The following is a 14,869-nucleotide window of genomic DNA, read 5'->3' as shown; positions in this document are numbered from 1 at the left end:
CTTTTGTGTCTGGCTTGCTTCACTCAACATAGTGCCCTTCAGGATCATCCATGTTGTCATATATTTCACGACATGATTTCTTCTTAAAGCTGCATAATATTCCATGGTGTGAATATACCAAGGTTTGTTCATTCATTGGTTGATGGACACCTGGATTGTTTCCATCTTTTGGCAATCATGAATAATGTTGCTATGAACATTTGTGTGCAGCTGTCTATCCGTGTCACTGCTCTTAGTTCTTCTGGGTATATACCTAGTAGTGGTATTGCCAGGTCATGTGGCAAGTCTACATTCACTTTTGTTAGGTGCTGCCAAACAGTCCCCTACAGTGGCTTGACCATTCTACGTTTCCACCAACAGTGAATAAGTGTTCTTATCTCTCCACATCCGCTCCAAACACTAGTAGTTTTCTGTCTTTTTAATTGTGGTCATTCTAATAGGTGTGAATGGTATTAAGCATTTTTTCATGTTTTTTTTTTTTGCCATTTGTATTTCCTCTTTGGACAAATGTCTATTCAAGTCTTTTGCCCATTTTTAAATCAGGTTTGTTTTTTTACTGTTGAGTTGTAGCATCTCTACATACCATGGATATTAAACCATTATTGGTTATGTGATTTCCAAATATTTTCTCTCATTTGAGTCAGCTGTCTTTTCATTCTTTGGACAAATTCCTGTGAGGTGCAAAGTGTTTAATTTTGAGGAGGTCCCATTTATCTATTTTTGTTGTTGTTTGTGCTTTGGGTATAAGATCCAGGAAACCACCACCTACCAGAAGATCTTTAAGATGTGTCCCTATATTTTCTTCTAGTAGTTTTATGGTCCTGGCTTTTTTTTTTTTTTTTAAAGACTTATATTTTATTTCTCTCCCCCCCTCCCCCCAGTTGTCTGTTCTCTGTGTCCATTTGCTGCGTGTTCTTTTTGTCTGCTTCTGTTGTCAGTGACACAGGCATCTGTGTTTCTTTTTGTTGCGTCATCTTGTTGTGTCAGCTGTTTGTGTGGCGCCATTCCTGGGCAGGCTGCACTTTCTTTCACGCTGAGCAGCTCTCCTTATGGGGCGCACTCCTTGTGCGGGGCGCACTCCTTGTGCGGGAGGCACCCCTACGCGGGGGGCACCCCTGTGTGGCATGGCACTCCTTGCGCACATCAGCACTGCGCGTGGGCCAGCTCCACACGGGTCAAGGAGGCCCGGGGTTTGAACCACGGACCTCCCATGTAGTAGACGGAGGCCCTAACCACTGGGCCAAGTCCGCTTCCTGGTCCTGGCTATTATATTTAGGTCTTTGATCCATTTTCAGTTGATTCTTGTATAGGAAGTGAGATAGAGGGTCCTCTTTCATTCTTTTGGTTATGGATATCCAGTTCTCCAGGTACCATTTGTTGAAGAGACTGTTTTGTCCCATTAACATGGACTTGGTAGGTTTGTCAAAAACTAGTTGGCTGTAGAGGTGAGAGTTTATTTCTGGATTCTCCATTCTAATCCACAGATCAATGTGTCTATCTTTATGCCAATACCATGCTGCTTTGTTATTTTATTTTTTAGGAGGTGCCAGGCATTGAACCCAGGACCTTGTATATGGGAAGCAGGCACTCAACCACTGAGCTACATCCGCTCCCCAATGAGATTGGTTTTTTTGTTTGTTGTTGTTGTTGTTTGTTGATTTTGTTTTTTTTTAGGAGGTACTGGAGAGTGAACCCAACATAGTTCAAGGCCAGGCAGTGAAGGTCCTCCCACACTGCTCTTCTTTTTCAGAATGCTTTTGGATATTTGGGTGTGTGTTTCCTTCCAAATAAATTTGGCAATTGCCTTTTCTATTTCTGTAAAGTAGGCTGCTGGAATTTTGATTAGTATTGCATTGAATCTATAAATCAGTTTGGGTAGGATTGACATCTTCATATTTAGTCTTCCAATCCATGAACATGGAATGTCTTTCCATTTGTTTGGGTCTTCTTTGATTTCTTTTAACATTGCTTTGCAGTTTTTTTTATTAGAGGTCCTGTACATCTTTGGTTAAATTGGTTCCTAGGTCTTTGAGTCTTTTTATTGCTATTGTAAATGGAATTTCCCCCAATTTCCTCCTCAGATTGTTCAATATTAATGTACAGAAACATTAATGATTTTTTTGTGTTAATTTCGTATCCTGCCACTTTGTTGGACTCATTTATTAGCTCAAGTAGTTTGTCGTAGACATTTCAGAATTTTCTAAATGTAGAGTCATGCCATCTGCAAATAGTGAGAGTTTTACTTCCTCTTTTCCTATTTGGATACCTTTTATTTTTTTCTTGTCTAATTGCTCTAGCTAGAAGTTCTAGTATAATATTGAACAACAGTGGTGACAGTGGGCATGCTTGCCTTGTTCATAATATTAGAAGGAAAACTTTCAACCTTTTCGTATTGAGTACAATGTTGGCTGTGGGTTTTTCACATATGCCCTTTAAGTCTGTTTTGTCCAATATTAGTACAGCTACCCCCCCCGCTCTGTTTTGGTTATTGTTTGCCTGGAGTATCTTTTTCCAATCTTTCACTTTCAGCTAGTTTGTATCCCTGGGTCAAAGGTGACTCTTTTGCAGGCAGCATATGAATGACTCCTATTTTTAAAGCCATTCTGTCAGTCTGTATCTTTTGATTGGGGGTTTTAATCCCCATACTCAATTCATTCATTCAAGGACATTATTGTAAATGCATTATTTACTTCTATCATTTTACTCTTTGGTTTTCATATATCATATCTGATTTTTGTCTTTTTACTCTTTTGGTTATTCTTCTTGCTATTTTTGCCTTTTACAATCTCCTTCAAGCCTCTCTCTCCTGGTTTTTATATTATTTTTTCGGGCTGTAAGGCTCCCTTTAATACTTCCTGCAAAGGCAGATTCTTTTACATAAACTCTCTGAGTTTCTGTTTATTTGTGAATATTTTAATCTCACTTTCATATTTATTTATTTTAAAAAAGATGTATTTATTTCTCCCCGCCCTCCCACTCCCCCATTATCTGCTCTGTGCCCATTTGCTGTGTGTTCTTCTGTGTCTACTTGTATTCTCATTAGGCAGCTCCAGGAACAGATCCCGAGACCTTCTGGAGTGGGAGAGAGGGGATTACGCTCTTGCGCCACCTCTGCTATGTCTTCTCATTTCTCTTCTCTGTGTCTCCTGTTGTGTCATCTCGCTGGGTGAGCTGTCCATGTAGGCTGGCACTCCTGCGCAGGGTGGCTTTCCCATGCTGGGCAGTATTCCCGTGCAAGGTGGCATTCCTGCGTGGGCCGGCACTCCACGTGGGCCAGCCTGCCCTCACCAGGAGACCCCAGGCATCAAACTCGGGACCTCCTATATGGTACATGGGAGCCCAGTTGGTTGAGTCACATCTGTTTCCCTCACCTTCATATTTAAAGGACAATTTTGCAGGATAAAGAATTGAATTCTTGGTTGGCAATTTTTCTCTTTCAGTATCCTCATTGTATCATACATTCTAAATCTTACTGGGCATCCCTTGTATGTGATAGTTTGTTTTTTCCCTACTGCTCTCAGAATTTTCTCTTTATCTTTGATGTTTGCCATTCTGAGTATTATGTGTTTCGGTGAAGGTCTATTTGGATTTATTCTGATTGGTGTATGCTGTGCTTCTTGGACATGTAAATTCAATTCTTTCATGAAAGTTGGGAAATTTTCAGCTATTATCTCCTCAAATATTATTTCTGCCCCCTTTCCCTTCTCTTTTCCTTCTGGAACTCCCATAACATATATGTTGTCATACTTCATGCTATCATCCAACTCCCTGAGTCCTTGCTCAACAATTTTTTCCATTCTTTTCTCTCTCTTCAATTTCAGCTGCTCTGTCTTCTGTATCACTTATTTTTTCTTTCTTCTATAATTTTGAGCCTGCTGTTGTGTGTTTTAGGTCTTTGGGTTGTACCTGTTTAGTTGCTCAAATCCAGGACATGGACCCAGTAATGGTCTACTTCCAAGGTCGTTTGGGCAGGAGGTTGTAAAGGCCAGAAAAAGCCTCTCTTACTTTTTTTTTTTTTAAACAAATCAATTTTACAGATACATATTAATAAAGCACACAATTCATCCAACATGTAAAATCAACAGTATCTGGTATAATCACATAGTTGTGCATTCATCACTTCAATCATTATTAGAGCATTTTCTTTATTTCAATACTTATTTACTTTTAACTTCCTCACACATGCACTTCCTTGTTTGTCCAGCAGATAGTGCTCTTTGGCTGGCCTCTCAGTTTAAAGCCTGTTTGGAGTATGTTTGATGCACTATGGGCTGGATCAATGTGATAGAGGATCCTGCAGGAAGGCTATGCACCTTGTTATTCAGTTTCTCAGAGACTGCTTTCCATCCTTTGCTGGAAGCTCCCTCCCATTTCCCAGGTAGGAAATAATTCCACTTCCCTCTCCATCCTCAACAACCAGTCCTGGTCAGTAGAAAGGATGACTGAGGTCAGCTCTCTTTAGTCCAGTGTGGGCTCCCCAGGCAAACAATGGCACTGACCCACACAGCCTGGAGGTGCTCCTGGGACACAGCAGACCAAATTTGTGGGCCAAAGCTCATCAGCCTTAGCATATGTCCCCTTTCCTCTCCCCTTTCCTAGGGAGGTGGATCCCTGTGATCCCCTTTAACTGTAGCCACCGGCCTAAGGCCAGAGAATTCAAATTTGTCTGCTTGTATGGTGGGGTAGTGGTGCCAGCTACAGCTGCAGCTTCTACTCACAGTATTTCCATCGCAATTCTTTTCCTGTGTTTCTCTCTTTTCTGGGTGGTATCCAGTCTTCCCCTGGTATCTCAAACCTTAGAACATTTCCTTTCCAGGCTGTTTCTGACTGTCTTCTAGCTATTTTTTTTTTCTGGGATAGGCGAGAGTTCCACGTCTTTCTAGTCTGCCATCTTCCCAGAAGTCCCCAAGTTTTCAGAAAACATTTATTCCAGTATAATTACTAGGGAGCCTACTCTGTGTCTTGGGTGAGGAGATGTAATGTGAAAGACATGGGCACTTTAGAAAAGCTCTAAGTCTGATATGGGCATCCAAAGTGCTGTTGGGAAATCCCACTTCTTTCATAAATTAGCAGTGAGATCTTGAGCAAGTCACTTCTTGATGAGCTTTAACTTCTTTAAGGGGAAGGGCTGTAAAAGTTAATTCTCTGTGGGGAAGGACAGTAACCCTCTCAACTCTTGAAACCAGATTAGATTCTCTGGGCATGAAGGGTTAAAAAAGATGAGAAACATTGCCTCAGCCCAGTAAGAAACCTTCAAAATTCAGATACCACTACAGAAATGATAGAGGTGTGGTCGGGAAAAATTGGTGGATGATTTCAAAGATTCTTCCCAGTTCTTAAATTCTGTAGCCCTACTCTCAGTAAATACATGGGTATTCTTAGGTGAAACACATGAAATGATGGACAAACAACAAATGTCAAATTAACTGTCCAAAGAAGGCGAAGATTACTATGGGCCAAGGGTCATTAAGATTGGGAAGCGGATGTGGCTCAACTGATAAGGGTGTCTGTCTACCATATGGGAGGTCCAGGATTCAAGCCCAGGACCTCCTGGCCCATGTGGTGAGCTGGCCCACGTGCAGCACTGCCGTGCGTACAAGGAGTGCTGTGCCATGCAGGGGTGTCCCCCGCATAGGGGAGCCCCCTGCATTGAGCCGTCCCATGTGAAAAAAGTGCAGCCTGCCCAGGAGTGGCGCCGCACACATGGAGAGTTGACGCAGCAAGGTGATGCAACATAAATTAGCAGTGAGACCTTGAGCAAGTTGCTTCTTTATGAGACACAGATTCCTGGTGCCGCCGAGAATGCAAGAGGACACAGAAGCACACACAGCAAATGGACACAAGAGAGCAGACAACTGGGGTGGGGAGAGAAATAAAATAATCTCAAAAAAAAAAAAAAAAGATTGCTTCCAGAATGATGGACCACTACCACCCCCAAAACAAGGAGTATCTTCAACTGCAAACAAAACAATTTCTTTCCTCTGCTCCATAATATCCACATCCCTTGAGCCTGAAGCAGAGGGGACATCATCCCAAACCCCTTGGGATTGCAGAATAAACAAAAATAAGGTGGGGGGGGGAGTGTAACCATGGACCAGATAATAGCTGTAGCTATTATCTTGTGTTAATGGAGTAACTTGTATGGGGAAGAATGACCTAAAGTCATAAGGAAGAAGCTTTCTTTTGGGGGCTTATTCTTGTCCAGAGCAAAGGTCTATGTTGGGGAGAAGCAGATTACAATATATGGTAAATTGAGCCCTTCTTATGCAGACTTTCAAGAACAGATTTAAATATGGGCTGATTCAACAGCCCATGTAACAGCCATGTTCCAAGAAGACACACTTAGCAAGTAGTACTCAGGGCAGAACAGAGTAAGCAAAAACAAGGCAGGAAAATGAGCTCAAAAGAAGCTGTGGGAGTATAGACAGGACATGAGGGCTTAGCCTAGAGTGGTGGTCATATAAATTAAGAAAGGATGTTTCTGCTGTGGAGGAAAAAAAAACATGGGACCAAAATACTACTGAGGTTGTATGTTTGTGAAATGTTGTTTATAAACATAATTTAGGATTTGAAAAACATATGTACATTAGAGAAGTAATATTGTCCTGTGATTAAGAACAGACTCTGGAATCACACTGAGGGTTTAATCCTGGCTCTGCCTTTCATAGCATGTAACCATGGGCAAGTTCCTTTATTTCTCTTAGTTTATCCATAATCTGTAAAATGGAAGTAACAGCAATGCTACCTCACAGGGTTTAAGGGTTAGTATTGAAAGCACTAAGAACAGTGCCAGGCACACAGTAGGGGTTCAATAAATGTTTGGAGTTGTTTACAACCTAGAATGGAATAGGATGTCCAGCAGAGGAGCCAGTGAAAGCTCTTGGTGTGGTTAAAAAGCAGCTTCCTGGCCTATGAATGGGCAGCATCTGCTGGTCATCGAAGGTAATGCAGGACTCCAGGTTTACAAAGGTGGGACCCAGTCCACATTCCGAGAACTGTACAGGGCCATGTTCAGTGTGCCACCAAAAGCACACTAACTGTAAGCAGGATGAAACAGAAACTGTCACTTTTTAACAAGAATATTCTTTTATTTATACAATGCATTATAATTTTTTTCAAGATTCTTTACTCATTTGTCAAGAAACTTTTCACTGTATTCATTCAACAAGAATGATGTTGACCTGTACTCAACTTAGAGACAAACAAAAGTGCCTGGGGCACTGAAGGGAAAGAGAAAAAAGGCTAAGAAAGACCAACAGAGATACTTTAGAAGTAGGTAAAAGGGGATAGTTTGTGGGGAATTGGATTCCTGAGCACCATCAGACCTTCCTTATGGTTCAGAGGGGTTTTACAAAATCATTTTTAAAAGACCATGAGATTAGAACTAAGGCATCAGAGGACCCCACATTTTGGATATTAAGCAGGTTATCAAAGTTCCTAGATTGGCAAAGAAATGAGAAAAGGAAGGAGAGAGAATATGGAAGTGGGAAACAGGAGAGGCACAAGAGAGACAGACAAGAGAAAAGCACAGAGGAGGGAAGTTGTGCCTAGAGGAAATGAAATTTGAAACTTACTAAGAATTAAAGAATGAAAGCCTTAGTCACAAGTCTGGGAGATGGACTAGAAGATGAGAAAGGCTGGGATTTTACACCTTCCAGGTGATGAAGATAAATACTAAAGCTGTACAGTGACAGGCAGTGAAGTACACCCAATACTAAACCATCTGTTTCTTAAGAATAAGACATGGACACCCTTGCTATATACTAATTACACTCTACACTGCTAATTTGAAAGCATATACATCAAGAGTGCAGCCACCTTAGCAGCTCAAATGCCTAGAAGCCAAGTGGGTCTTCAGAAACTGAGATTCAATTAATGCTACTGTCAAGTGAAGAAACAACAGAATAGGTTTTTTCTCCCACACTTTTTCGGTTTCCGAAAGCCAAATCATTCTGATCACTAAGATAGTATTGCCAAACACTGTACAATAAAATATAGGCTGAACATGACTGAAGCCCAAAATTATCCTGAGCCTGAACTGCCTGTTATTTAGAACACAGCAAGCAGCATGAAAGTTATTATTATTACTTATTTTCTGGAGGGAGAAACAGGGATCAAAAATTGCCTAAACATATACATAACTAAACAAGAGAGATCCAATTGGCTAATTAGCTGTTCAGAATCCCTCTTGTCAAAAAGCCCTAACCTCCAGCAAAAACGATTCTGCCACTCAGATACTCTGAGTCTAGGAAGCACTGGTTTTGATAATTCTAGTCACTTTTATTTCAAAGTTTTCAGGCACTTCAGCCTAAGACTACTCTGCCCAGCAGGGAAAAGCATCACATAAACATGTCCCCAAAGTTTCAGAGTGGTACCTTCCAAGGTGCCTCCATCTCCCCACCCCATTCAGTTGTCCACTTCCTCCTCCTCATTCTGTTCTTCTTCTTCCAACCTTTCTTCATCTTCATCGTTGTCCTCATCCCTGTTCTTGTCTTGCTCCTCTGAATCTGTCTTTTTGTCTCTGTCTTTCTTCTTTTGCTCTGAGGCTTCCTTCTTTCCTTTCTGCTCCCTCCTGTATGCTGTAAGGAGGAAGGAGGGGATTAAGAGGTAGTGTTGGAAGAGTGAACCAGACTTTGGCTTCTAATTCCATTCCATAGCTGGAAAAGCTGAGGCACAGAAGGAAAAATAACCTGCCCAATATCACAGATCTGACATGGTGCCAACTGAACTGGTTCAGTCACATCCAGTATTCCCTTAAAAGGGACACACTCTGAGAAAGCCTCAGGGCAAGGTGAGCAGACCACACGGGATGACCATCTTCTACGTGGCTGAGAAAACGGAAGGATCATTACCTTCCAGAGCTTCTTTTAGGGGGGTAATGAACCGCTGGAACTCCATCTCTTCCATGGCCGAGAGCACATCACTTGCGTTTAGAGTCTTGCGCTTCCCTTTCATCGCAAAATTGTTGGCACTAAAGGAGAATGAGAAGAAAAGCGGCCATCACATCCCCTCTTGCCGCACATGGAGTGGGTGGGAAAGGAGCAACCTGAATTGGGCAAGGAAGCCTACGTCTTGGATGCATGGTGTTTTGTCCCTCCCTTCCCTGTACTAAAGGTCAAAGTTATTTTAGAGCTTGCGAGAACTGGATGAGGCCTGTGAACTTCTGCCCACTGAGGGAGCATACAACCACTGCGGTTTGTGGACTCCAGACCACGAATCCCAAGCCAGGGGTCTCTCTGCACCACCCTAAGGTCTCAGCCCTAGCCGAGCTCGGGTTAGCTCTATCCGCTCACCAGGACGTGGCGTACAGTACGAAGACGCTGGCGGCTCGGGAGATGGCGCTCCGGGCTTCCTTAGAGATGTTGACACCGTCCGGGAGCTGTGAAGAAACAGGAGTGGATAAAGCTGCCTGCGGAGGACCTGCTTCCCTCCCGCCCGCTAGTCCGCCCGGGCCCGCCCGCTCACCGCCTCCTTGATGATTCTGGTGATGACGGCGTTGGGCAGGTTTAGGTCCTCAGGTCTCTCAGCCATGGCCGACACCGGGGCCCAGGCCTCCGCAGGAGACTTCTTGAGGGCGCTACCGCGTCCAGACTTCCCGCGTCTCTCCGGCCTGACCCACCGGGGCTTCCGTCTCCCCGCTACACGGTCCACACTGTATCCCACAGTGCCCCGCGCGCCACTCACCACCCCAGCCCCGCCTCCGCCTCAAGTCGCTACTGCAACCGACCTTTCCATGCCGCGGTGGTTTTGGTCCGCCGGGGCTTCCGTCCGGTCCCACAGTGCCCTGCGCGCTCCTCCTCAGCTCTAACTCTGCTTCACGCCACTACCACCGTCTGGAGCGTTCATGCTAATTGAGGATGAGTCCCTGGGGCTTCCGTCCATTCCCGGTAGTGCTCTGCGCCGCTGCCTGGCGACGGCCCGGCTGGGCGGCCCTCGCGGGAGATAAGGGTGTAAATCGAACCGCCTGGGCGGGGCCGTCTCATCCTCTGCGCTGCGCGGAACCCGGCTATCCCACCGAGTTTCTGATTTGTAGCGGTCTGGTATCTGCTTTGATCCAGCGGAGCCACAGCCATCGGAAGGCCACTTCCTTTTCCCGTAACGGAGCGGAGGATGTTTTTCCATCTTTACCGGAGCTGATGTCCATCCTTAATCTAGTCACTCCTCCCAACTTTGTAATAATCGTATTAACGACTATTGCTATCTAGAGTTTATTGAACATACGTTACTTTTTCGGCACAGCGCTAGTGCTGTTGACCGAGAGACGCGTGTGGGTAGACCTCGCGGCTCATTTCGGTCTGGGCAGGGACTAGAAGGGCGTGAAGCAAGCGAGTGTGATGGAAGAATAAAGCACAGTCACATTCGCATTAGAAAATGTTAAAATTGTATTTATTTTTTAGTTCATTAAGTTGTTTATTGTACATCTTTCCCAGTCAAAAACATTACCATGGTTTCGCAGTGGCGTTTTAAGTTATATAATTTTCATAATAAATACGTAGAAATGTCATCACAGAGAACTGTTTGCATATATGTATATTTGAAACATGCTGTTCTCTCAAGTCACTCTTTGTTTTCCTGCTTTTGAAAGAGACATGGGTACAGAAGACAATTTCCCTATTATGAGAAAAACAGCAGTAAACGCGATGATACATGGCAACTAAAATTGCTTCAGGTGGAAACTATAGCGTCTGGCAGGGTACTGTCCATCTGGTTAGAGCAGACCTGGTTTAATGACGCTAGGAGTGTTCTGCCCCAGCTAATTGCTGTGGTGTTGGAACTGGGCTCTGTGGTCAGATATTTTGATTTTTCAGAGAAGCCAGAAGCTTGGATATTAGGAAGTGTTTCAGTTTTAAAATACTGGTTCAATTAAAGAGCAATGCAAACAAAACTCATAGGCCAAATGCTATTCCAGGCAAATAGTTTGCAACCACTGGTCTAAATTTTAAGGTCTTTAGAACAGGAATTTCATCTTCTTCATTATTGTTCTCCCTGTCCAGAACAGGTCACCTCAAATACTTGTTAGTCAAATGTGTTGAATAAAAGAAAGACGTAATGGACACTGTCCTTACAGAGTTATTAGGGTTAAGGTGGTAGTGAATAAAGCTTCTCTAGAGAGGGAAGATGATCGTATGTATTATGTATCATACATATGTATGATACATGAATGTATCATATGTATCATACATTAATGTACATTATCTTATTTAATGCTTCTATCCTGCTTAGGGATTACTTCCCCCTACTTCTTGTTAGGAAACAGAGAGGGGTGAAGTTACTTGCCTAGGACTATAAAGCCAGTGTAAAATAGGTGGCCTCTGATGCAATTGCATCATTACTTATTTGTTGTTTGAGCAAACTCATCCATTAATGATTGGTATTTGAGCTGCCTGCCTGGAAATTGGATCATACTGAAAAATAAAGCATGTCATCCAAACAAAATGTTGCTGTTCTTTGTGTTTTTGAATCATATAAGGTACTTCTATACCTACATCAGTTGTAAATTGAAAAAGACTTTTTGGAGATGGTTGTATCATCTTCCTAATGACTAATCAAAGGGAAAAGCAAAGGATGTTAATATTTATTTTGAATTAGATGCCAGACCTTTTAACATCTATTAGCTAATTTTTGCAATAACCCTGTGAAATAGGCTTGTCCTCATTTTACAGATGAGGAAATGAGGCTCAGAATTGTTAAATCCCAGCTCACTCAGCTATTAAGTGGCCAATTAGGAGATCTTCTGAAAGTTAGTCTGCTCCCAATTTCTTCTAATCCATGCTGAAATGTTTTTATTTTTCCTTGTTTCCCTATCATTAATTATCTTATGACCAACCTTTATAGGTTGAATAGAAATAGAGACTCTAATACTTTGAGTCTAAATTAAGTTCAGGACTGCATGGCTAATGTATAATGCGCCCTAATTATGTGTTTTTTTTCTCCAGAGAATTAGAAAGCTGCAGGGTTGGCCTTTGTCCCAAACCATTTGTAGCTATGGATTTGCAAGATGAGAGCCAGTGGGATGAAACCACCTGTAACTTGGCTGTTTGTCAGCATCCGCAATGCTGGGAGACGATCCGTAGGATCGAGAGGGGCCACCCTAGAATCCTGGGTTCCTGCAAACCTCCCCCGGACACTGAAGGTGAATCTGCCAGCCCCTGTCTACTTTCTTACGAGGTTCTTCAGCTATTCCTGTTTGGCTTCCTTTACCTAAAAGGTGACATGTCACATGTTTTCTTCTGATCTCCTTTTGTAGAAAAACTCCCAGTACTCACCATTGTAAACATCTCAGATTCCTGCTTGCGGGCCAAGAGACGTGCTCACGGTCGTTTAACAGGACTTACCTTCACTAAGACTCCCTCTTTGTTGTCTCGGGCTTTGAAGTTTGACTCCAGATTTCAAGGCAGGTGAATGGTCATGGAATCTTCCTTTAGGAACCTACTATGTCAGAATTCTGGGTTGTGACTTCCCTTACCTATAAAGAAGCCTTTCAGAAAGCAAGATTAAAAAGGAAACACTAACTTAAAACTAGAGTGGGAACAAAAAGGAACGTTCTCACTTGTGTTCTAGAGGTTGGTTAATTTGGGGTATCTCATCAACTGCTGTAGGTCATCAGAAAACTGTACCCACATGTGAAGTCTTTATTTTTTGTTTTTAGGTGTAAAACTATTTTGTAATGTTCTGAAGGCAGAAGGAATGACGTTTTTCTTTTTGTACATCCTACAAAATTAAATTGGGTACTTCGTATAAACACCCAGTTAGAGCTTATATGAAGCTAAAGGACAGTTATCTGCAGAAACTTTAGACTTTAAAAATCTGAAGACCCTGTTGCCAGGTGGGAATCACTGGTGGTGGCTCTCATTGTAGTTTCTTTTCTCCTGTTTCATTTAAGTAGCCCTTAATTTTTCTCTCGGTAGAGGTAGAATAGGAAAGGGTAGGGCTACTTTCAGGTTCTCTAGGATTTGAGTCTGAGGAAAACTGCCGCATCTGCTAGCCGGAACCTTTAATGTGCTTTGCATCCTCACACAAATCCACACTTCCTCCTCCTGCCCCCCATGCCCATGGTGTATGATATAGAGCTATAAAAGAGCTGCCTCATCCAGTCAGCTTCTACTTTCTATACTTTCTTCCTTGAGATTCTCTTGCATTCTGGTCTCACTCCCTTTATCCTAAACCAGACTCTCATTACCTTGTGTGGATTTTTATAGTGACCTCTGAACTAGCCACTCTTCTCCTCTAAACCACCTTCCATACTTCCAATACATTAATCTTCCAAAAATATTGCTGTACTCATATCAAATTGTTGCTCAAAAACCCTTTCATCAACACTTCATTTATTATAGAAGACATCCAGTCGTCCCTGTTCTGGAGTCGAAGCCTCTTGACCATCTGGCTTATCTCCAATCCTAGAGTCCTTTTCTTTGACACCTCAGAGCCAAACGGGTCTTCTGATTGTGTTTTTCTATCTCTGACACTGCTCGTGCCATTTCTTGAACCTTAAAGACCACTTTTTCCCCTCTTTGCATCACTAACTTTCTGTCAAGACCTGTAAGCCCTATAAGATCCTGCCTTTTTCCCGGACCAAATCTTGCATTCTTCTCTTCCTTGTTCACTAGACTCCAGTCACACAGCCCTTTCAAGTTCTCACACACTCCACAAGTCCCACCCCAGGGCTTATGCACTTGCTGTTTCCTTGGAGAGGAACACTTTTGCCCTAGATTGGGGTTTTTCAACTTGGCACTGTTGGCATTTTGGGCCAGAAAATTCCTTGTTCTGTGGTGCTGTTCTGTGGATTACAGGCTGTTTAGCAGCTTCCCTGCCCTCCATGCATTGGCTGCTAGTAGTACCTCACCCCTTTTGTGACAACCAACATCTCCAGACATTGTCAAATGTACTCTGGGGGCAAAATTGTCTCTCGTCGAGAAACACTGCCCTAGATCCTTGCATGGCTAACTCCTTCTCGCAGTTCAAGCTTAAGCTTAAAAGTTTCTTTCTCACAGATACCTTCCTTGATCACCTATTTAAAGTTTCTCTATGCTCTCACTATCATTCAACCTTATTGCTTTTTTTCCCCAAACTCTTCAGTTCTGATTTTGTTAACTTGTTTGCTTGTTTATTGTTTGTCTCCCTTCATTAGAATGTAAGGACCACAAGATCAGGGACCATGCCTGTCTTGTCTTGTTCATTGCTCTACCTACTGTGTCTGTAATAGTGCACAGTGTATAGTGAGAGCTCAATAAGAATTTGTTGAATGAATGAATAAGTCCTCCTCTGTCAAGGTTGAGTTTCATCATTTGCCATTACCTCTGGGTACTCTCTCTTCTAAACTACTCCAGCACTTATTGTCCCATGGCACACTTATTGATACTTTTATGCCTATCCCATATTTTTCCAGCTGGATTTTAAGCCCTTTGAAGGCAGGGACCATGACTTCATTACTTACTTATTCAATTCATAAATGTGTCTTAGTTGAGGCCACTCTTCTGGGTGCTGGGGATATTACATTAAAAAAGATACAGTCTTTATCCTCAAAGGGGCTTTTAGCCTAGTTGGGGAGGCAGACAAGTAGATAGGCAAGTACTGTTCAGTATGATGAGTGGTGTGAGAGGAGTGTGCCCTGTGTGAAAGCATACAGGTAGGGTTTCTAACCCAGGGCACTCTTTTTGTGGAAGGTGTATCTGTGCCTAGACCTAAAATTTGAGCAGCCTAGTGTGTGAGGGTTGCAAGTGGGAGGTGGGGCAGGAAGAGCATTCCCAGACTATAGGAATAATATGTTCAAAGTCCTGGAGATGGGAGAGAACTCTTTAGGTATTAAGCAAATAGTTTAGTATGTCTGGAACATAGAATAGGAGTGGAAGAGTAGTCAGAGATAAGGCTC

At 42.8% G+C, this 14,869-nt stretch overlaps 2 protein-coding genes across 6 annotated transcripts in view; one reads left to right on the top strand and one right to left on the bottom strand.

Moving 5' to 3' along the window:
* Positions 1–4,128: 4,128 nt before the first annotated feature.
* Positions 4,129–9,835, bottom strand: POLE3 (DNA polymerase epsilon 3, accessory subunit). Its single transcript, XM_004470122.5, has 4 exons — positions 9,466–9,835; positions 9,294–9,379; positions 8,853–8,971; positions 4,129–8,579 (listed from the first exon to the last, which is right to left on the bottom strand). Exons 1-4 carry the CDS (start codon positions 9,529–9,531, stop codon positions 8,407–8,409), a joined length of 444 nt encoding a protein of 147 aa, XP_004470179.1. The 5' UTR covers positions 9,532–9,835; the 3' UTR covers positions 4,129–8,406.
* C8H9orf43 (chromosome 8 C9orf43 homolog) overlaps positions 9,805–14,869 on the top strand; it is a 23,547-nt gene continuing 18,482 nt past the window's right edge. For 4 of the 5 annotated variants that reach the window (XM_071217043.1, XM_071217041.1, XM_071217042.1 and 1 more), the window contains exons 1-3: positions 9,966–10,172; positions 11,937–12,133; positions 12,248–12,394. In XM_071217043.1, coding sequence (XP_071073144.1) covers positions 11,986–12,133; positions 12,248–12,394 — 295 coding nt within the window. In that variant the 5' untranslated portion in view covers positions 9,966–10,172; positions 11,937–11,985. Of the gene's footprint in view, positions 9,888–9,965; positions 10,173–11,936; positions 12,134–12,247; positions 12,395–14,869 lie in introns of those variants that run through there. The other variant, XM_071217040.1, reaches the window with a different exon arrangement.

Source organism: Dasypus novemcinctus, chromosome 8, assembly GCF_030445035.2.
Source record: "Dasypus novemcinctus isolate mDasNov1 chromosome 8, mDasNov1.1.hap2, whole genome shotgun sequence".
Taxonomy (NCBI): Eukaryota; Metazoa; Chordata; class Mammalia; order Cingulata; family Dasypodidae; genus Dasypus; species Dasypus novemcinctus.
Note: the sequence above shows the minus strand (reverse complement) of the source record. Positions and strands in the feature narration are given on the sequence as shown.

Excerpts from the sequence above, each read along its gene's own strand:
- POLE3 (XM_004470122.5), bottom strand. The coding sequence starts at position 9,531 with ATGGCTGAGAGACCTGAGGACCTAAACCTGCCCAACGCCGTCATCACC. Across the intron at positions 9,380-9,465 it reads CCAGAATCATCAAGGAGGCG|CTCCCGGACGGTGTCAACAT; the intron begins GTGAGCGGGCGG and ends GTTTCTTCACAG. Across the intron at positions 8,972-9,293 it reads GTACTGTACGCCACGTCCTG|TGCCAACAATTTTGCGATGA; the intron begins GTGAGCGGATAG and ends ATTCTCCTTTAG.